The following is a 22,605-nucleotide window of genomic DNA, read 5'->3' on the forward strand; positions in this document are numbered from 1 at the left end:
TGAGGCACCATGAGATCACAACTGACCCTTGATTCCATGAGATTCTGTACTGTCATTGTGGTTGCTGTCAGAGGCTGGATGAGATTGATGTCCCGAGACACCTTGGGATGCTCAGAATGCCCATGTGGGGCCAGGGCCGGGTCAGGCCTTGGTTTGTGGTGGGACAGAGGCCCGCCCCCAGCTCTGGCCTGGCAGAGCTGTCAGTCACACAGTACGGGCAGTGCTAACATAGTTCCGATTGGCTGAGCTGTCAATCAATCACACACCAGCTGCTGGTGCCTACCATGGCTCTGATTGGACATGCAACTGGCAGTCTCACCCCAGGGGCGGGCCCATGAAGGAGCAGGGGGTTAAAAGCTGGGGCTTGAGGGCAGTCCAGGGTCTGGATCCTGCCTTCTCCTGTGGTTCCTCTCTTCGCGATGCTGGAACCCCAGCAGTTGGTACCTATGTGCATGTTTTTCTATGGATCTTCTGTCTTTCTGTTGTTCTCTCTTTCTCCTCCTTCTAATCCTACTTACCTGGAACATTTTTGGGCAACTTCACATATTAAGGGTTAAAGGATTTTAGGTTAAATGTGTGGGAATCCAAGGCACAGGGAATATTTCTCTGCTCTGAGGGGTCCTGATGCCCAGAGAAACACTGCCTTTCAATCCCCATGGAGAGGATTTCCAAGACATTGAGATAGATTAGAATTTACCAAAGTGTGAAATAGGTAATAGGGAGTACTATAGTATGTTCCTTGGGTGAGAAATTTAGGTGTTTGGGGTTGTTAGTATGGTGTAGATAGGAAGCAAGATGGAGGAATTGGGGTGTAGTCCCTGTCTTCTTCATCTGCTCTATTTTCTGCACTGTTGGTAGCACAGGGTGATTGGTCATGGAAAGCACAGTGCAGAGGTTATATGGACAGTCAAGGGATGAGTTATTGGTAGATAAGTAGAAATAATGCACCTTTCAAGTGTTTATTGGATGAGACAATGTTAAAAGAGCTTGAAACTGTATGTTTTGGGGCCATTTTGCAGTGCTTTTCCAGTGCACTGAGCCTGGTGTGGACAGCAATGCAAAACTTTAGATGAGATAACAATAAACAAGAAGCTGAAGACTGAAAAAGTCCCATGCATCTCTTTTTACCTGGCATAGAACTGCTACAGGAGGGATTCTCCCATCCAGGGAAACCCAAGAAAGGCCCAACATAAAATGAACATCAATAAATGGTGTTATCTGAGTGGATTTTTGCGGAAACACTTGACTGACAATGTTTGGAATAAGTTGGCTTTTTTCCATAAAATTGTTTACTGAAGGGTGTTGTCTTAATTGGCCAATCATGTGAAATGTGTTGATTAAATGACCAGTGAGGTCCACCTGTAGCAAACCAAGGTATAAAAGAAGAGGATTGAAAAAACAGGTGGCTTTTAGCCCTTAGCCTTCTGATCTGAATCTGTGTCATCTCTGATTCAATGGTGACGTTTGGGCATCTATGGGGGCTATTGGGAATCCTTTCTGCACGTTGTGACCCAACAGGAGTTTCCCTAATAAATTTTGCCTGAAGGTCTCACTGTGCCCATGACAGGAACGCCTGTGAGTGTCTGGGACACTCCAGCTCTTTGGCAGCCAGGGATGTCACTGTAGAGCCCCCGTGAGTGCCTGTGACAGACCGGTGCCTTTGCAGCCCAAGGTCCCCTGGGATATCACCATGGAATGGCTGTGACTACCTCTGACCACAGGGCCTTTACCATCCCCAGAAAGCCCTGAGAGGTGTCCATGGAGCCCCTGTCTCTGCCTGTGACATTCCAGCTCTGGAACAGCCTGGAGACTCTTGGAAAGTCCCCAGGGAACCCCTCTGAGGGCCTGTGACAAATCTGATCCTTAGCCAGCAACCACTACCAGCCCCCTGTTGCTATGGTCAGTTTCCATGGCAACCATCACCAGCCCTCTGTTGCTATGGTCAGTTTCCATGGCAACCATCACCAGCCCCCTGTTGCTATGGTCAGTCCCTTGGCAGCTCCATGGAGACCCCATGCCAGGGGTGGTTGCCATGGACACCAGCTCAGGCCTCCAGCCAGAGCCCGTTGCCATGGCAACCATTGGCAGCCCCATCCCCAGGCTCATGGGATCCCAGAACCACAGAATTGGCTGAGCTGGGAGGGACCCATCAGGATCCTCCAGTCCAACTGCTGGCCCTGCACAGGACACCCCAACAATGCCAGCCTGGGCCTGGCAGCGCTGTCCAAACACTGCTGGAGCTCAGAGAGCCCTGGAGCTGGGACCCTTCCCTGGGGAGCCTGGGCAGGGCCCCAGCAGCCTCTGGGCAAAAACCTTTTCCTGACATCCAACCTGAGCCTGCCCCGACTCAGCTGCAGCCGTTCCCTCCACTCCCGTCCCTGAGCACCAGAGGGAAGAGGTTCCCACAGCCCCAGCCAGGGACCCGCTCCTAAGGCTGTTGCCATGGCCACCAGGGCTGGGACCAGCTGGGATGCTCGGTTTGCATGGGCTGGGGTTCAGAAATGGGATTCCCCAATTTCCTGCCCACGCTAAAACCACGCTGCCCTCACTGCCCTCCCACCTCCCATGGAAAGCACAAAGGCAAAGATCCCGGGCTGGGATAAGAACAATTTATTAGGAACAGGAACAAGATAAGGGACAAACAGACCTGAAAAATTATTGATAACAGAAGGGATAAATGAAACAGTTCACTGGGAAAACTAAAACACAACTCACTGGGTATTCCTGGCCACAATTTCCCCTGTTTGGAAAGGACACCCTTCTTCTCAAGGAGAGAGAGAGAGAGTGTCCCTTTTCTGCACCTGGAAATTCTCTGAGGTGGGAGTGAATGTAATGACACAGCCATGGTAAGACCCTCATGTTTTTCAATGCCACATCATGACACTGGTAGGGGCAGGGAAAGGGACTGGTGTCTTCCCAGCATGGATCATGGGGAACATGGATCACCAGGGCTCTTCCCAATGTGGGTTCTCCCATGGGGGATGAAGCTGGAGTGGTGGATGAAGCTGTTCCTGCATTTGTGGCATTTCCAGGGATCCCTTACTGGTGGCTCCGTTGGTGTCTGGTCAAGTGAGAGCTGGTGGTGAAGTTCTTCCCACACTGGGGACACTCGTAGGGCCTCTCCCCTGTGTGGATGCGTCGGTGGATGATGAGGGTGAAGTTGTGCTTGAAGCCCTTCCCGCGCTCAGGGCAGTGGAAGGGCCTCTCATCTGTGTGAATCCGCTGGTGCTGGAGGAGACTGGAACTGGTCTGAAACCTCTTCCCACATGTGGCGCACTGGTAGGGCCTCTCCCCAGTGTGGATGCGCCGGTGCTTGATGAGGTCGGAGTTGTGCTTGAAGCCCTTCCCGCACTCAGGGCAGAGGAAGGGCCTCTCCTCGGTGTGAATCCGCTGGTGCTGGAGGAGATTGGAGCTGCTCTGAAACCTCTTCTGAAACTGGGGACACTCATAGGGCCTCTCTCCAGTGTGGATGCGTTGGTGGGTCACAAGGTTGGATCTGTAGCTGAAGCCCTTCCCACACTCCCCACACTTGTAGGGCCATTCCCCGGTGTGGATCATCGGTGGCTGATCAGGTGGCACCTCCGCCTAAAACTCTTCCCACACTGCAAGCACTTGTGGGGCTTCTCCCCATCATGAAGCTGCTCATGGACCACCAGCTCTGAACTCTGGCTGAAGCTCTGCCCACCTTCCTGGCTCAGGGTGGCTCTTTCTTCTTCAGAGCACCCTGGGCTGGGTTTGGAGCCCCTCCTCATGGGGGATGTCTGAGGTTTTTCTTCCCTGTTGTATTCCTGTGCATTAGAATCACTCAAAGCGGCCTCTTTCACGAGGTTCTGCCATGCAGATTTTTCCTCCCTGGTCTCCATCCTCAGTTCCTTCCCTGGGGAAGGAAGGACAAGGAGAGTATGGGATTTGCCTCCATGCCAGAGGGAAGAGGAAGGAGATTCCCCCAGTGCATCCCCGGCAGGACGGTGTTGGCACCGGGGTTGTCCTGCAGCCAAGGGCTGTCCTGGGCTGGGAGATGGAGCAGGAGAGAGGGGGAAATAGGAACTGACTTCCTCCTCACCTATGTGGGTGTCCCGGGGCTCCTTCCTCTTCCTCACAGCCTCCTTCTCCATCCAATCAAGGTTTGGAAATGGGAAATCCTGTTCTGGGAAGAAAACAAAGGGTGTGCACATTGTCTTTTGTACTGGTTTGAAGGCAAACCTGGGGAGGGTCTAAACCAGAAGTACAATTTAAAAGAAAATTAAGATCAAGGCAATGATACAGAAACACCGCCTTAAACTGACAGAGTCAGGATATAACCTGACACCCTGTTGGTCAGGATGGTGGCAGCCGTCCCATGAAATGGTGACTGCAGTCCTGTTGGAGAGATGAACACGATTCTGTCAAAGCAGTGATCCTGTAGAAGGGTCTGGTCTTCCTCTGGATGTCCAGTGGTGGCTAGGGAGTTCTCGTCCTCTGGGAATTCAGTAGGCAAACTGCTCCTGGTGTAGCAAAGTGTCAGCTTATATCCAGGTAGGAATGCTTGGATCCTCCCCCTGGGCGGAGCATCCCACAATGGGAGGATGGAATTTTATCAGTTCTGCAGTGACATTTAATGGCCCATTCACAGTAGATATCTCCCCTGGAGGGCATTATCAGGGCTGAGTCATGGAAGAGATAAAGAACACTGCCCCACCTGTTTATAGCAGTTGCTGAAGGTGGGGATTGAAAACATGCATTTGGTTACATCTTGCATGGCAACCTGAATCAGTGGGGTAATCCCTGCTCAGGGGGTGAACACTACCCCCCTTTCCCAAACTGGCTCAGCTGTAAAACCCCCACCCCGGGAAGGCCACGCATACAGGGGACAATGTCACACTTGCCCTGCCCCAGGGGAGGGCTCTTTTTCCTGTCATTCCCTTCCTGTCCCCCCTTTTCTATCCCATTTACTGTTCAATAAAATTCATTTTGGGTTTGGTCTCATTATCACCTTAATTGGGGCAGAGGAATCTCTCTAACACTTTTCTTAACCAGACTCACCAGACTGTGAAATTATTTTGGCACAGTGAGTTTAGGCACTGTTCTCTGACCCCAAGTGCCTTTGACAACAGCATGGTTCCCTCCTCTGAGGAGGTTGTGGTTCTCTCTGGAGGAACTCTTTGAAACTGGGCTGCAGCTTCCTCTGAGTGACTTATGGGAGAACCGATGAGGTAAATCGCCTTTGTGGGCCCGGAGTGTAAAGAAAATATTTTGTTGTCCTTCTATTACAGCGACCTGATGAAGGTCTTCAGGGTGAGAGAAGTGGACGAGAATCTTGGTTCATGACTCAGCCCTGATAATGCCCTCCAGGGGAGATATCTACTGTGAATGGGCCATTAAATGTCACTGCAGAACTGATAAAATTCCATCCTCCCATTGTGGGATGCTCCGCCCAGGGGGAGGATCCAAGCATTCCTACCTGGATATAAGCTGACACTTTGCTACACCAGGAGCAGTTTGCTTACTGAATTCCCAGAGGACGAGAACTCCCTAGCCACCACTGGACATCCAGAGGAAGACCAGACCCTTCTACAGGATCACTGCTTTGACAGAATCGTGTTCATCTCTCCAACAGGACTGCACCACCATCTACTGGGACTGCTGCCACCACCCTGACCAACAGGGTGTCAGGTTATATCCTGACTCTGTCAGTTTAAGGCAGTGTTTCTGTATCATTGCCTTGATCTTCATTTTCTTTTAAATTGTAATTCTGGTTAAGACCATCCCCAGGTTTGCCTTCAAACCAGTACAAAAGACAATGTGCACACCCTTTGTTTTCTTCCCAGAACAGGATTTCCCATTTCCAAACCTTGATTGGATGGAGAAGGAGGCTGTGAGGAAGAGGAAGGATCCCCAGGACACCCAGATAGGTGAGGAGGAAGTCATTTCCTATTTCCCCCTCTCTCCTGCTCCATCTCCCAGCCCAGCACAGCCCCTGGCTGCAGGACAACCCTGCTGCCAACCCCATCCTGCTGGGGATGTACTGGGGGAATCTCCTTCCCCTTCCCTCTGGCATGGAGGCAAATCCAATCCTGTCCTTGTCCTTCCTTCCCCAGGGAAGGAACTGAGGATGGAGACCAGGGAGGAAAAATCTGCATGGCAGAACCTCGTGAAAGAGGCCGTTTTGAGTGACTCTAGCGCACAGGAATCCAACAGGGAAGAAAAACCTCAGACATCCCCCATGAGGAGGGGCTCCAAACCCAGCTCAGGGTGCTCTGAAGAAGAAAGAGCCACCTTGAGCCAGGAAGGTGGGCAGAGCTTCAGCCAGAGTTCAGAGCTGGTGGTCCATGAGCAGCTTCATGATGGGGAGAAGCCCCACAAGTGCTTCGAGTGTGGGAGGAGTTTTAGGCGGAGCTGCCACCTGATCAGCCACCAGATGATCCACACCAGGGAATGGCCCTACAAGTGTGGGGAGTGTGGGAAGGGCTTCAGCTACAGATCCAACCTTGTGACCCACCAACGCATCCACACTGGGGAGAAGCCCTACGAGTGTTCCCAGTGTCAGAAGAGGTTTCAGACCAGCTCCAATCTCCTCCAGCACCAGCGGATTCACACTGAGGAGAGGCCCTTCCTCTGCCCTGAGTGTGGGAAGGGCTTTAAGCACAACTCCGACCTCATCAAGCACCGGCGCATCCACACTGGGGAGAGGCCCTACCAGTGCGCCACATGTGGGAAGAGGTTTCAGACCAGTTCCAGTCTCCTCCAGCACCAGCGGATTCACACAGATGAGAGGCCCTTCCACTGCCCTGAGCGCGGGAAGGGCTTCAAGCACAACTTCACCCTCATCATCCACCAGCGCATCCACACAGGGGAGAGGCCCTACGAGTGTCCCCAGTGTGGGAAGAGCTTCACCAGTAGCTCTCACTTGACCAGACACCAACGGAGCCACCAGTAAGGGATCCCTGAAAATGCCACAAATGCAGGAACAGCTTCATCCACCACTCCAGCTTCATCCCCCATAGGAGAACCCACACTGGGAATAGCCCTGGTGATCCATGTTCCCCATGATCCATGCTGGGAAGACACCAGTCCCTTTCCCTGCCCCTACCAGTGTCATGATGTGGCATTGAAAAACATGAAGGTCTTATCATGGCTGTGTCATTACATTCACTCCCACCTCAGAGAATTTCCAGGTGCAGAAAAGGGACACACTCTCTGTCTCTCCCTGAGAAGAAGGGTGTCCTTTCCAAACAGGGGAAATTGTGGCCAGGAATACCCAGTGAGTTGTGTTTTAGTTTTCCCAGTGAACTGTTTCATTTATCCCTTCTGTTATCAATATTGTTTCAGTTCTGTTTGTCCCTTATCTTGTTCCTGTTCCTAATAAATTGTTCTTCTCCTGTCAGTTTCTCAGCTGTTTAGGTGACCTGGAAAGGCCCGGGGTGGTCTTGGACAACCCGCGCTTCAAAGGACGAGAAGAGGCTCCAGATCTTTTCTCGGTCTCGGTGTTTATTAATTGTTTATCTAAAAGATTTTCTCTTGGCCTGACAGAGGTCTGCACAGCAGCCAGCCATGAGCACACTGAGCGCCCCCGGGGCGGTCACCTATCTTTATACTCAAAGTTACGTATACAATATTTATCATTTTTTCCCCAATACCTTTTACCCTTATTAACCAATGCACTTTTAGTAATAACCAATCCCAAAGTGCCAGCATCACCACAGAAGATGGAGGCCAAGAAGAAGAAGAAGAACAGGACACGCCCCAATTCCTCCATCTTACTTCTTTAGACCCCCCTGTACAGAAATCCTAAACCGTGTGTCTTACACTCTAATTAAATTATCCCTTCACCATTTACCCCAGTGAAATCCTCCTATCCTCATACAGGTGTCGTCTCCTGTGTAGGATCAAAGTCCAGCCACCAGACACTTCTGGCAACATTCCAGGACTCCTGAGAGCCCCAAGGGTGGTCTCGGTCACTCTGCACCTCAGTCCTGAGGTGCTGAGATCCCACATTATCCCAGCCCGGGATCTTTGCCTTTGTGCTTTCCATGGGAGGTGGGACGGCAGTGAGGGCAGCGTGGTTTTAGCGGGGTCAGGAAATTGGGGAATCCCATTTCTGAACCCCGGCCCATTGAAACCGAGCATCCCAGCTGGTCCCAGCCCTGGTGGCCATAGCAGCAGCCTTTGGAGTGGGTCCCTGGCTGGGGCTGTGGGAACCTCTTCCCTCTGGTGCCCAGGGACAGGAGTGAAGGGAACGGCTGCAGCTGAGTCAGGGCAGGCTCCGGTTGGATGTCAGGAAAAGGTTTTTGCCCAGAGGCTGCTGGGGCCCTGCCCAGGCTCCCCAGGGAAGGGTCCCAGCTCCAGGGCTCTCTGAGCTGCAGCAGCATTTGGACAGCGCTGCCAGGCCCAGGCTGGCATTGTTGGGGTGTCCTGTGCAGGGCCAGCAGTTGGACTGGAGGATCCTGATGGGTCCCTCCCAGCTCAGCCAATTCTGTGGTTCTGGGATCCCATGAGCCTGGGGATGGGGCTGCCAATGGTTGCCATGGCAACGGGCTGTGGCCTGAGCTGGTGTGCATGGCAACCATCCCTGGCATGGGGTATCCATGGAGCTGCCAAGGGACTGACCATAGCAACAGGGGGCTGGTGATGGTTGCCATGGAAACTGACCATAGCAACAGGGGGCTGGTGATGGTTGCCATGGAAACTGACCATAGCAAAAGGGGGCTGCTGATGGTTGCCTGCTTAAGATCAGATTTGTCACAGGCCCTCAGAGGGGTTCCTTGGGGACTTTCCAAGAGTCTCCAAGCTGTTCCAGAGCTGGAATCTCACAGGCACAGACAGGGGCTCCATGGAGACCTCCCAGGGCTTTCTGAGGATGGTAAAGAGCCCTGTGGTCAGAGGCAGTCTCAGCCATTCCATGGTGACATCCCAGGGCACCTTGGGCTGCAAAGGCACCGGTCTGTCACAGGCACTCACGGGGGCTCCATGGTGACATCCCAGGAGTCCCCAGGCTGCCAAAGACCCAGGATGTCTCAGACACTCACAGGGTTCCTGTCATGGGCAGATATATTTATATAAATATGTATCCTCTATTATGGTAATGATTAGACAAAATTGCCTTAATCAGACATATTTATGCCAGGATGTAAGAGACGTAAAATATATTATTCAGAGCACTAGGAAATTATTTCAAAGCAACTGTATTAAGCAAAACCTGTAATTAAGCAGAGATTGATGTCACTCCCCTAGACCAATGACCATGGGCAATTCCCTTTGGCTCAGCCTGGAGCAGTGACCTTGAGGGTGTCCCCACCGCTGGGAGGAATCCCCACACCCCTCAAGAAGGGAAATGTCAGGAGATGCTGCCATTAAAATATGGGATGGGGCTTTTCTCGTCTGAGGTGCTGCCCTGTCAGTCAGATGTGCCCAGGCTGGGCCAGCTCAGCAGCTCTGCAGAAGCTCTCAGTGGTGTCACTTGGTTGTTCCTTTCTCTGGGGATTTTTCCAGCTCTGCCACAGCTTCTGCTCCCTCTGAGGATGTTGAACTTTGAGATGGAGGAGTCAGGCTGGTTTCAGCATTATTCACCCCAAAAGCAGTGAGACTCCCCTCCTTCATTTCCCACTGGGGGCTTTGCAAACAGGACCTTGTTGGAGTTGTTGGAGCCCATTGCAGGCAGAGCCTCCTGCTCCAGCAGGAACTGCCTTTCCTGTGCCATCAGCAGGGCAGGTCCCGCTGCAGGAAAAGCCCCAGGCCAGCCCCAGCACAGGGAAGGGCTCGGCACAAGGGCAGAGTGCCGTGCTGGGAGCTGTGCCAGGAACAGCCTGAGGCACCAAAGGCACCTTGGCACCAGCAGCTGCTTGCAGGCCATGGCCAGAAGCCTCCCTTGGCAGCCCGGCCTGGTGGCCACCACTGCAGAGCTGCTGCCTCAGGGCTCATTCCTGGCTGGGCTCTGAAAAGCCACTTCTGCCCCAGGAGCCTGACTGGGAAGCCATTGGCCCCAGCACCTTGGGGACAAGATATTAATGACAAAATCTTCATGCCAGCAGAGACAAGGCAGGGGCAGAGGAAAGGACACAGCCAGGCCCAGGGGACAGGGCTGCCGTGGTGATGGCTGTGAGGTCACTGCCCCTGCAGCAGCCTGGCTGCCCTCAGCAGACATTCTGGCCAGAAGCCTTGTGAGGGCACCCAGCATATCAGAGAACCCACAATGCAGGAATTCTGTCACTGGAGATGAGAGGGTTTCAATGGGCAATGCTGCACAAAGCTCCTGCTCTTTGACAATTCCTGGGATGGGGAATCCACTTCTCTGGAAAAACGGTTGCAGTTTCCTGCCACTTTCTTAATTGTAAAATATTTCCTCCTTCTAACAAATGTTAATTTGTCCCCATTCAGTTTAATGATACTGACCCGTTTTCTGTCACTGTAGGATTTAGGAGAAAATAACTTAGAATGCTATTTTTCCCTTTTCACAGACCTTGGAGAGGACTCAAAAATCTCCCAGAATGGGGTTTGGAGGCCTCATCACAAAACACCAGGCAGAGTCTGCGGCCTCTGTGGTCAGCGGTGTAGAGACTGAGGACTGAAAGGGAATAGCCTGGGAGGGATGGATGGGTGGTTTCAGAGAGGCTGGAGCTTTTCTTCATAGTAGGAATAAGCCTGAAGAAGACCTAATAGCACCAAGTGGAGCTTGGGAGGTCCAGACTGAACACCAGGAGAAGGGAATTTCCCTGCCAGGGCAGGGCTGTGGTGCAGCACGTCCCCAGCAGGAGCCGGGAGCAGCCCCAGGCTCTGTGTGGGCAGGCAGGGGCAGGCAGGAGGCAGAGCTGTCAGCAAAGGAAGGACCCAGCCACGTGGGACAGCCGGGGATGCCGACAGCCTGCAGGGACAGAGGTGCAGGTTTCCTTAACAGCAGAAATACCTTTCCCTTGCTTGTCCCCAGCTGTCATCACTGCCACCAGTGTTCTGCTCTACCTGGAACCTGGGGACATTTTCTCAGTCCTGTCCCTCAGATGGATCTATTTAAAGTATGAGAAACTTCAGTGTTTCACCCTCTTTTTGAGTCCCTGAGAAGGTTTTTTGAGCACACTCCGAGGGACTGAGTCTGATGCAAAGAGCAGCAAAGCCCCAGAGGGTCATTAAAGTCCCTGTGCTGTGTCTGTGCTGCTGAGCTGGGCCGGGCTCCTGGCCCAGAGGCAGCTCCATGCAGGGGCAGCGCTGCAGAGAGACAGCTCTGGCCAGGAGCAGCTCCTGTGCACAGCCCAGCAGGGCTGGGGCACTGCCAGGGCCCCTCAGGGACACCAGCAGGGCACAGACAGAGCTCACAGGGGCTCAGCACTGGCAGGGGCTGTGGGATGTCCCAGAGGGGGCTGTGTCACAGCAGCACCTCTGGGGCTGTGTCACAGAGGCACAGAGCAGCTGGGATGTCAGCAAGGGGCTGTGTGACAGCACAGAGTGGGCTGTGTGAGGTCACAGATTGGGCTGTGACATCACAGAGTTTGTTGTGTGAGGTCACTGAGCAGCTACAGCGTCATAGAGGGGACTTTGTGACATCACAGAGCAGGCTGTGAGATCATGGCATGGCTGTATGGCATCATAGAGCAGACTGTGAGGTCAGAGTATGTGCTGTGACCTTACAGAGTGTCAGTATGACATCACAGAGAGGGTTTTGTGACATCACTGAGGGGGGTTGTTACATCACAGAGCTGGCTGTGACATCATAGAGTAGGGTGTGAGGCCATAGAGCAGATCCTGACATCACAGAAGGTGGCTCTGTGACATCAGGGAGTGGGCTGTGACAACACTGGGTAGCTGTGTAACATCATAGAGCAGGCTGTGACATCACAGGAGAGATTGTGAAATCATAGAGTGACTTTCTGACATCACAGAGACTTCTGTGCCCTCACAGAGCAGCTGTATCACATCATAGCGTGGCGTCTCAGAGTTGGCTCTGGGACACCACAGGGGCAGTGTGATATCACAGGGGCAGTGTGACATCATAGAGGCAGCTGTGTGACATCACAGGGGCTGTGTGAGGTCACTGGGGAGGTCACTCTGCCCCAGCCCCCCTCACAGCTCCCCCCAGGGCAGTCCAACCCTGCTCGTGCACAGCGGGGTCCCCTGTCCCCCCGGGTCCCCCCTCCCCCGGCTCCGCAACCTCCCCCAGAGGATGTTCCATGAGATCGACCCCAGAGCCTGACACGGGGACAGGGGGCCGGGGCCCTGGGGGTGGCACAGGGGGACAGGGACCCCCCGGCAGCATCCCTGTGTCCCCCAGGGCCAGAGCCTGGGCCAGGGCTCCTTCACCCTGCTGCCAACGAGGCCTTGAGAGCGCTGAAAAAATCCCCAGCAAGGGAGCAGCAAAAACCAGACTGAATATTACGGGACAGCAGCACAAAGTTCCTTGGCAAGAGTCACTCTGCTCCTGACTGGACACTTCAGGCACAACAAGGAAACAAAGCAACAACAAAACCAAACAGAATCCAGGCAATCAAACCAGAAATTAACCGAGAAATATCCCTCTGTGTGTGTGATACAAGTGAGGGTAAGGATAAAAGGAATACGGCCCAAAGGCTTAACAGGCCTCAAACTTAACAGGACTTCCACCTTAAATGTGACCGATACCTTAAACATCAAAGTTTAGCAAAACAACAGCATTTAACACTATTTAACCGAACTTATAACCTATGACTTAGCAATTTAACAGAGGAATAACACTTAATATTTAACTTAACCAATAACTTAAATAAAATGGAACAATTTAGCAAAAGAACAACTCTTAGCAGCATTTAATTTAGCTTAGACCTTGTGACTTAACCTTTCTTGCTGATATCTGGATATCTGACTGACTCAGCTATCCAAGGCACTCAGACGGCTCAGAGAGCAGCATTTCTGCCACATTTCCCCAGCACAGGCACTCCGGTGTGCACACAGACACAAAGAGTCAGTGCAAGGCACCCGGGAGCAATTCCCCTGAGGGCAGGCAATGCTCACTGCTGATGCTTTGGCATCTCCCCAGCAAAGGGCAAAGGGTTGAGTCTGGAGGAGTGGGGGGATCGGCCCAGGCTCCGTCGTTGTTCAGGATCCCTGAGTGCAGCAAATGGGAGAGTTCCCAGCTGGGAGAGGCCCCACTCAGAGGGAGTGGCTGGCCCAGGAGAGCTCCGAGGGCTCCTTTTGGAGTGCTGTTTGCAGGGCCCAAGAGAGGGACTGCAGTCCCAGCAATGGTTCATCCTGGCCACACTTGGCATCAGCAGCTTTCTTTGGCAGTGTGAGAACAGGGATGTTGTGCTACGGAGAGAACAAAACCAGTTCCCAGGGCTGCTGCTAAAGGAACCAGGAGCTGTTTGGGCAGCAGCAGTGCCTGGTGCAGACAGTGTTTGTGATGAGCTGCAGAGGAGCTGAGCCCAAAGGCTGTTGGCCAAGGCCGAGGCCCAAGGAGCATTTCTCAGCTGGCAGGGCGGCCTTAGAAGGGGAGGACGGAATGCAGCAGCACAGGGCCATGGAACCAAGGGACCATTGTGACACTGTGGGGCCCTGTGACACCAAGGGACGATTGTGACACTGTGTGCCCTGTGAGACCAAGGGACCATTGTGACAGTGTGCGCCCTGTGAGACCAAGGGACCATTGTGACACTCTGGGGCATCATGGAATCATGGAGACCAGTGTGACATTGTGGGGCTTCATGGAACCAAGGGGACCGTACTAACACTGTGTGCTTCCATGTAAGGTAGGGAACATTGTGACCCTGAGAGCCCCCATCAAACCAAGGACCATTGTGACACTGAGAAGCCTCATGGAACCTAAAGGAGAGACCATTAGGACACTTCACAGCCTCATGGAACCAAGGGGCCATTGTTACACTGTAGGGCACCATGGCACAAAGGACACCATTGTGATACTGAGGAGACTCATGGAATCACGGACAACATTGTGACACTATGAGGCCTCAGGGAATAAGCAAAGCATTGTGACACTGTGAGGCCTCATGAGGCCTCATTGTGACCCTGGGGCTCCCTACAGAACCAAGAGGACCATTGTGATACTCTGGGGCCTTGTGAAACCAAGAGTTCATTGTGACACTGCAAGGCTGCATGGAACCAAAGCTCCAGGGTGACACAGGGCCCCTCTGTCACAATGGTCCATTGTGACACTGTGGAGCCAATGGAGACCATTGTGACAACGCAAAGCCCCAGGGTGCAAGGTCCATTGTGGCATTGCAGGATCATGGAATAGCGGAGTTACGTGATATTGTGGGGCCTGGGGAACCACGGAGACCATTGTGACACATCAAGGTTTCATGGAATCATTGGGATCATTGTGACACTGTTGGACCCGTTGAACCAAGGGTCTGTTGTGACACTGTAGGTCTTCTTGTAATTAACAGGCCATTGTGACACTGTGGGGTCCCATAAAACTAGGAGAACATAGAACAGGTCTGGCTTCACCACAAGTCTGGCTGACTGGTCCAGCTTTCCTTGGCACATTGAGAGTCTCCTCATCTGCTGTTGAAACACTGGGGCTCCGTGCTTTTCTTCCCATGGAAAATAACTGGATTTGTCCTCCAGGCCCCCATGGCCAGAATTGGGATTTCACCTCCAAAAATTCCATATTTCCAGGGATTGTTCCAATAGGAAGATTTCCAGGACAAGTCTGGCTGGCAATGGTTTCACAAGGGTCACCTTTCATCTGTCCCCAAAAAACTGGCGAAGGCTCTGTGCTTTCCTTCCTATGGGAAAGAACTGTCCTTCTAGTCCAGGTGCCCATGGCCAAGATTGTTGTAGGGATATCACCTACAACATTCCCTGTTGTGAGAGACTGGAGGAGATTGCTGGCTCAAAACATTTTCTTGGGAGGGGGGTCACAGGGGAGGAAGGACGAGGTCCAGCCTTGACCTGCTCTGTAAGCCCAGCACTGCCCTGCCCTGGAACACCAGCCCCTCCCTGGCCTGGAACCCCAATCCCCCCAGAGCCTCTATCCCAGCCCAGGAGTTTCTGTCAGTCCCTGGCACAGCACATGCAATGCTCCACAGCCACCTCTGCAGCCCCCAGCCCAGCTCCTGAGGGACCAAATGACCCCAAGTCCCACCTGGGGGAAGGGCCCAGGAAGACAAAAGGGTATTTAAGGCTGACCACAAGGCAAGCACACATCTTGACCCTACCTCCTCCTGGAATTTCCATCTGAACAGTGTTGGAATCCAGGAGTTTGTAGCTCTGTGTGTACTCCTCTGTATCTTTTTTGTCTTTCTCTCTTTATAATACCCTCTTGCAAATTTTGATTAACATTACATTGAACAGTCTTGTAGTTTGTGAAGTAGAATGGGCCAAGGTAATGCTTTCAGAAGTGTTTTTTGTTGATTGGATGTTGTAATAAACCTTTGCCAAAGTTTTTCTGCTTTTCTAAAGTTCGCAATAAAGACTGTTTAGTTGTTTTGAGCTCCTAAGAATTTCTTGTTGGCATTTCTCTGGTACATCCAACTAAGAGTACAGAAACAACTGTAATTCCTTTTAAATGTCTCATTGAGGGAGTTTTTTGGGGAATGGCAGTAAGGGCTTGTCTGTCCTGCTTGGCACAGCCCAGGCAGGGCTTTCCTAGCCACATTCCACACTCCATTTTCCAGCTGGAGCCGCTGCTGCCTCTGAGTTGTGCTGCCCCAGCCCCAGGGACGCTCTCCTTGTCTGCCCATTCCCCCACGGTCTCTGGGCAGGGATGGCCTCAGCGGGGGCTGCTGACATCCTCAGCACCTTGGAGGCTGCTGCTGCATTTTCCTGCTGCACAGGCTTGTTCAGCATTCAGCTCTTCAGTGCAGGAATTCAGTGTCCAAGGGCTCATTGACATTCAGAACACCTTAACAAGCCAAGCCTCAGGGGAAAATTCGATTTAATGTTCAAATCATTTGCGGTTAATTTGACAGATTTCAGTAGTGTGTTCAAAGTGAATGCATTATATTTAAAAATACAGTAAGAAAATATTTTTTTCATCCTGTATAGCATTTTTTCCTGTTCACAAATTGATATGTGCAATCTCCAATTGTCACTGAATCCAAGTACCTCCTCATGCAGTTTGAATGGATATGAAAATCAAGACCCTCCATGGCTGACAATCAATCAGACTCTGTCCCTATCCCCACTCCACCATTTCCCCATCCAAGCCCTGGCACTCAGAGCAGCCTTGTGCAAATCTGAGCTCCCTCCAGCCCAGGCTGCACCTGCAGCTTTCAGCTCCTTGGCTCCAACTCCCACCTGCTTTCCTTGGAGAAGGAGCTGTCCAAGACAGAGGGATGTTCATTTCTTGTCAGCCAACAAAGTCAGGGGAAGGTACAGCTCCATCAAAGGCAAAAGTCATTTCTCTGCTGGATATTAAATCTACTTTCCACAGCTGACAGTCTCAGAGCAATGGAAAACACCTTCTGTGCCCAGCACAGATCCCAATGTTTCCCCAAACCCTCCCTGCCCCGATTCTGCCCAGATTTGCTCTTTGCACACACGAGTCACAGGCTGAAGTCAGGAGCTCCCTCCATGCCCAGAGGAAGGAAAAGAGAGAAAGGGGATGATGAGGTCTCCTGTGCAGAGCCAAGGTCCATGTGCAGCCCCTGCAGTGGGAACCACAACTCATCATGTTTGTGTCCTTTGGGCTCAGGGACTGGTGACACTCAGAGGCACGGAAAGGTTTCTTGCCAACAGACACAATTTGTACATTTGAACAGTTTAATAACCATCACAGCTCTTCCCTTAGCTCTCTGTGTTGTCCCAGCAGCATCTGACATGTGCCCCGTCCCCCAGGGATTTCTGTACATGAACAGTTTTAGACAAAGACATAAGGTAATTCTGTGATAGATAAAAACACAATTAAAAGGATATTTATTATATATTTATTTGAACTTCAGAAATATTGGGCAATTTTTTCCAGCTCAAACTATGAAGCCAGCCAGTTGAGAGACACTTGAATGACCAGAGAGCATCTAGAGGAGGAAATCAGAGAGCAGTAGAAGTACATAGATCCACCTGCTGTAATAGAAGAGATGTCCTTAGATATTGCCATTTCAACAGAGGAGCTGAAAACACCTGAAGGAAAAGGGAAAAGAAGTAATAAACAGAATATTGGTGACACCAGTAGAAGGGAAGATCAGTATTTCTCCTCCTGCCATCAGTACACTTCCAGGAAATTCCTGTTCCTGGTGGGAAAATTGTGCCATTTCTTAAAAGTACTGAAATGACCCTGGTAATAAAGATTTGTTTGTATATGATGAAACTAACAGGTATTAAAACCTGTGCCCCTTTCCTAGCAGACTTATGCTGTGTGTCCATGAACAGGCAGTGCCACTCGTACCCTGAGGTGCCCAGCTGGGATTGGATCTCTCCAAGAGTAACTGAGGGAGAGCAGAGCACCTTGCAAGCTGCAGGTCCATGACAGCTTCACAGGGCTCCTGTCCCATCAACATCTGCTCTGCTCCAGTCTGAAACAGGGCCCAGCATGGTGTCGGGATCATCAGAGAGATGAGGTGTGTGCTGGAATTCAATGCCCTCCCCATTCCGCAGCAGCTCTGCATTTCCCTCCTGCAGCCTTGGTCTCCAGCACAGCCATGGAGGCTCTTTGGGCTCTGGACTGTTGCTGCAGCCCCCAAGGGCAGCTGAGCTCTGCCTTTGGCACAGTCAGGCCTGGCCAGCACAGGCCATGCTCAGCAATTGCCTGTGTGTGCCTGGCCTTGCTGTCAGCCCCAGAGCACCTGCGTGGCCCCTTTATGGCCCTGTGCTGGCCCAGCCATGGCGGCCCAACCCCTGTGCAGGCCCAGCCCAGGCCAGGAACATTGCGGCTGGGAACGGCCCCTGTGCTGTGGTGCCCACATCAGTCTTGGGGCTCTGTGCCCTGTGGCCTCCCTGCTGGGCAGCCTCTGCCAGCTCCTGCAGAGCCTGGGGCACCTGTGGGGCTGCACAGACAGCCCTGCCCTGGGCTCTGCCGGCCCCTGGGCCAGCAGAGAGGCAGCCAGGGCTGGCCATGGCTGGGAACAGGCCCTGAGCCCCGCAGGAGGATGGAGCTGGGCCACAGCCAAGCTCAGCCCAGGCCAAAGCTGGGCTCAGCAGCCAGGGCTGCCAAGGGCTGGGCACAGAGGCTGGCGCTGACAAATGTCCTGGGCCCCCTCCCTGCTCTGTCCATGCCACCAAGGGCACAGAGCAGCCTCCTCTCTGGGCAACTTCCGTGTTTGCAATGCCTTGCACAGGCGCTGGCCCTGCCCCACAAGGCCTGGCCTGAGTCCTGCCCCTGCACGCTCAGCCAGGCTGGGATGGACACTGATGGTTTCTGGGCCAGGCTCTCTGAGCCCAGCCCAGCTCTCTGCAAGCTCTGCCAGCTGCCCTGAGCTCTGGGCAGCACCAAGGGCCTCTCCCCAGCCCAGCCCAGCCGGCTCTGGCCCCACAGCTCTGCTCAGGCCAGGCTGCTCTGGGCACTGCCCCATGGCCTCAGCCCCTGGCAAGGGCACAGCAGCAGCTGCAGCTGCCACAGGACTCAGCCCCAGCCATGGGGGAAGGTGCTGGGCCAAGGCCAAAGGAGGCTCCCTGGCTGCCCTGCTCCCCTCGGGCTGAGGTGCTGAGAGCTCTGCAGCCCCTGCTGCCATCCCATCTGCCCAGGGCAGCACAAGAGCCTCGGCCTTGGGGCCCTCAAGAGCTGCTCTTGCTCCAGGCCCAGGACCCATCCCAGAGTTGGGGCAGCCACAAAGCTGTGCCAAATTCTATTCATTGCTGCTCTGATGGGGATGCATCCTCAGCCATTTGGAGGTTGCTGATGAATTTTACTACTCCAGAGGCCTCTTCGTTCTGGATCTCCTCAGTTCAGGAATTCAGTGACAAAAACTGATAAGTATTTGCTCAAACGAACTGAACAAGGAAAGCTCTTGGGAATAATTTAGATTTTCAATTTTTCTGTGGTGTACACATTTCTAAAATATATTCAAAGTTTATCTGCTATCTTAAAAAAAAAATCAGAGAGAAATGTTTTTTCCTCTTTCCTTTTCCTCTTTATAGGTTCATATCTACAATTTACAATTGATATTGACCCCCAGCACCTTCTAATGCAGTCTGGACAGAGATGAAAATAAAGATCCTTCATGGCTGCTGACAACCAATCCTACTTTGTTCCTACCTCCTCCCCACCATTTCCCTCATTAAAGCCCTGGGACACGTATGGATGAGAAACGGTGTGGCCAGCAGGAGCAGAGCACCCAATTTTCCTCTGTGCTTGGCACTGGTTGGGCAGCACCTCGAGTGCTCTTTGCAGTTCTGGGGCCCCCAATTTAGGAAGGACATCGAGGGGCTGGAGCGTGTCCAGAGAAGGTCAACAAGACTTTGGAGGGGTCTGGAACACAGGTCCTGGGAGGAGTGGCTGAGGGAGCTGGGGTTGTTTATCCTGGAGGAAAGGAGGCTCAGGGGAGACAAGGTGGTGTCAGGGCACAGGTTGGACTGGATGATCTCCAAGGACTTTTCCAATCTTGCTGATTCTGGGATTCTCTGAAAGCACCCTTGGAACAGTTGCAGGATGAGCCCTGGGCCTCCTCTTGAGGACCTCCAGCAGCCCAGGTCCCTCAGCTTCTCCTGCCAGCCTCAAAACCCATCCTGTCAGCTCTGCAGAGCCTCTGCAGCTCCTCCTCACTGCCCAGAACAGGGAGCCCCAGAGCCAGACACAGCAGCCCAGATGTGCCCCCCTGGCCTGGGGTGCCTCTGGCAAGGGAGCAGCACCAGGCACTGCAGGAGCCTGCAGACAATTCCTGCAGCACCTGTAGGATGATCCTGCTGCCCAAGGAATGCTCCCATGGGGCCAAGTCAGGAACTGCAATGGGGAATGGGGCCAGAGAGGAAAGAGCAAACAGGGATGGGCTGTTTGCAGGAGAGGAAGCAGGCATGGGTAATAGGAAGAAATTTGTAACAGGAAGAGTAAAGAAAGCAAAGGTGAAGCAAAGGAAATGCTCAGGGCAGTTGGGGGTGGCTGCCAGGTAGCCCTGGCTCTGACCAACAGCGTCTGCAGTGGCACAGGAAACTCCCAGCTGATGGGAACAAACTTTCTGGCTGACTGCAGACGCCAGGACAAAGCTGAGTGCTTTCCCTGGTGTCCCCAGCCCTTGCTGGCCTCAGGGCCTGATGGCATTTGTGCTCCCACAGGTTCATGTCCCCACAGCAACAGCTTGGGGGTGCTCCCACCTGCTCTGTGCAATGCAAACGGGGGCTATTGAGGCAGTGCTGCCATGTCTGTGCCTGCAAGGATGGGGCACCTGTGTGAGCTGGGGGAATGGCCAGGGCTGCAGAGGGGGGACCTTATTGGCAGCTCCCTGAGGACACTCTGGGACACTGCCCTGGGCTGTGCAGCACACAATGGGGATGGATCAGCCCCTGCTCTGCTGCTCCTTCCCCTCTCCCCCAGGGCCCTTGCAGAGCCCCAGCCATGCTGTTTGCCCCCAGCCTGCCCACGGCCAGCCTGGGGCTGCTCACGGGGGTTTTCTGTGCTGAGCATTGGCCTGGCTGTGTTCTTGAGAGAGTCAGGGCAAGGAGCCTGGAGCCCCCAGGGCCTGGCCTGAGGCATCAGCGCTCCCCCAGCAGTGCCCATGGCCTGTCCCTGCTGCAGCCCCGGCACTGCCACCCCCAGGGCTGTGCCCAGCCCTGAGAGCACTCAGGCCCTACAGCAACACCAGGGCCTTCAGGGCAGTGGGGCAAGGCCACGGCAGCAGCGCTGGCAACACCAAGTGCTGCTGCTGCTGGGCACAGATGCTAGGCCAGCACTGCTCTGCCCCCAGCTCTGCACACAGACATTGCTGCTAAAGCTGCAGAGAAGGCAACAAAAGGGCATCTCTGCAGAAAACTCTCCTGGGAGATCCTTTAGTTCATTTAAAGGCACCAAGAGCATAGCCCCCCATTGACACAGTCTGTGGCCACAGGGAAGGTGGAGAGAAACAAAATGCGAAATGGCAGAAAGAATGACACGTCTTTGTGGATAGTATGAAAAAAATAAAGCAAAGAAAACAAACTTCCACACTGAAGCCAATAAGAAGTATCAAAGATGATTTCATTAGAAGTGATTTGCAGAAATGGGCCATCAGTTTAATGTTCCTGAAAGCATCCAGTCATCAGTCTCCACACTGCAGCCTTGAGCTCCTGGTTCCTCAGGCTGTAGATGAGGGGGTTCAGGGCAGGAGGCACCACTGAGTACAGAACTGATAGGGCCAGATCCAGGGATGGGGAGGACATGGAGGGGGGCTTCAGGTAGGCAACTGCTACAGTGATGACCAACAGAGAGACCACAGCCAGGTGAGGGAGGCAGGTGGAAAAGGCTTTGTGCCGTCCCTGCTCAGAGGGGATCCTCAGCACAGCCCTGAAGATCTGCACATAGGAAAAAACAATGAACACAAAACAGCCAAATACCAAACAAACACTAACTGCAACGACCCCGAGTTCCCTGAGATATGATATAGAGCAGGACAGCTTGAGGATCTGAGGGATTTCACAGAAGAACTGATCCAAGGCATTGCCATTGCACAGGGGCAGGGAAAATGTATTGGCTGTGTGCAGCAGTGAATAGAGAAAGGCAGTGGCCCAGGCAGCTGCTGCCATGTGGGCACAAGCTCTGCTGCCCAGGAGGGTCCCGTAGTGCAGGGGTTTGCAGATGGACACATAGCGGTCGTAGCACATGATGGTCAGGAGGGAAAACTCTGCCGAGATGAAATATCCAAAAAAAAAGACCTGTGCAGCACATCCTGTGTAAGAGATGGTCCTGGTGTTCCAGAGGGAATTGTGCACGGCTTTAGGGACAGTGGTGCAGATGAATCCCAGGTCGCTGAGGGCCAGGTTGAGCAGGAAGAAGAACATGGGCGTGTGCAAGTGGTGGCCGCAGGCTACGGCACTGATGATGAGGCCGTTGCCCAGGAGGGCAGCCAGGGAGATGCCCAGCAAGAGGCAGAAGTGCAGGAGCTGCAGCTGCCGCGTGTCTGCCAGTGCCAGCAGGAAGTAGTGGCTGATGGAGCTGCTGTTGGACATTTGCTGGGGCTGCACATGGGAACCTGTTCATGGATAAAGGACAGTGACAAGTCAGGAGAGGCTGCTTTGAGCCAAATCTGGGCCATTTCCTGCAGACTGTCTGTCCTGGTTTAGGGCAAATTTGTTAGAGAATCTGCAAAGGAGGGCCCCTCCAGAAAGCAAACCCACACAGCCCCTCCCCCTCAGCTGGTTCAGGAAGATTTCCTCGGAGAGAAGTGGAAAGAACCTGTTTATTTGACTGGCACAGCACCCCTCAGCACACAAAATGCACAATACCAGATGACACCGCTCTGAGAAAGATGGCAAAATCAGAAAGTCTCTTCCAGGGGTGGTTGCTCTGTTCTCAGTCCCTCCAGTGCTGGGGCAGCTGCTGCATCCAAACGGTGCAAACCCTCGGTGTTCCCAGGTCCCAGTCTGGAGCAGGTTCGAGATGGTCACAGAAACAGGAGAAGAGAAACAGTCCAGGAAGGAATTTGGACTGTTTAGCTAAACTAGCTAATAAGCAGAGGCCAAAGCAGAGCAGAAGCGAGAGCAGAAACGAGAGCAAGCAAAGCAGCAAGCCGAAAGCAAGAAGCGAAAACAGCCCTATATACTGCCCGTTTCTGTGTCCCTGATAAGAGAAACCCAAACAAAACT

The 22,605-nt window shown here is 53.1% G+C and overlaps 1 protein-coding gene across 1 annotated transcript in view; it reads left to right on the forward strand.

The window, feature by feature from the left end:
• Positions 1 to 22,605, forward strand: part of LOC131559625 (zinc finger protein 345-like) — a 740,983-nt gene that overhangs the window by 84,644 nt on the left and 633,734 nt on the right. Inside the window, 1 exon segment of the mRNA XM_058808040.1 lies at positions 6,270 to 6,912. Coding sequence (XP_058664023.1) covers positions 6,270 to 6,912 — 643 coding nt within the window.

Source organism: Ammospiza caudacuta, chromosome 7 (genome assembly GCF_027887145.1).
Source record: "Ammospiza caudacuta isolate bAmmCau1 chromosome 7, bAmmCau1.pri, whole genome shotgun sequence".
In the NCBI taxonomy this organism is placed as follows: Eukaryota; Metazoa; Chordata; class Aves; order Passeriformes; family Passerellidae; genus Ammospiza; species Ammospiza caudacuta.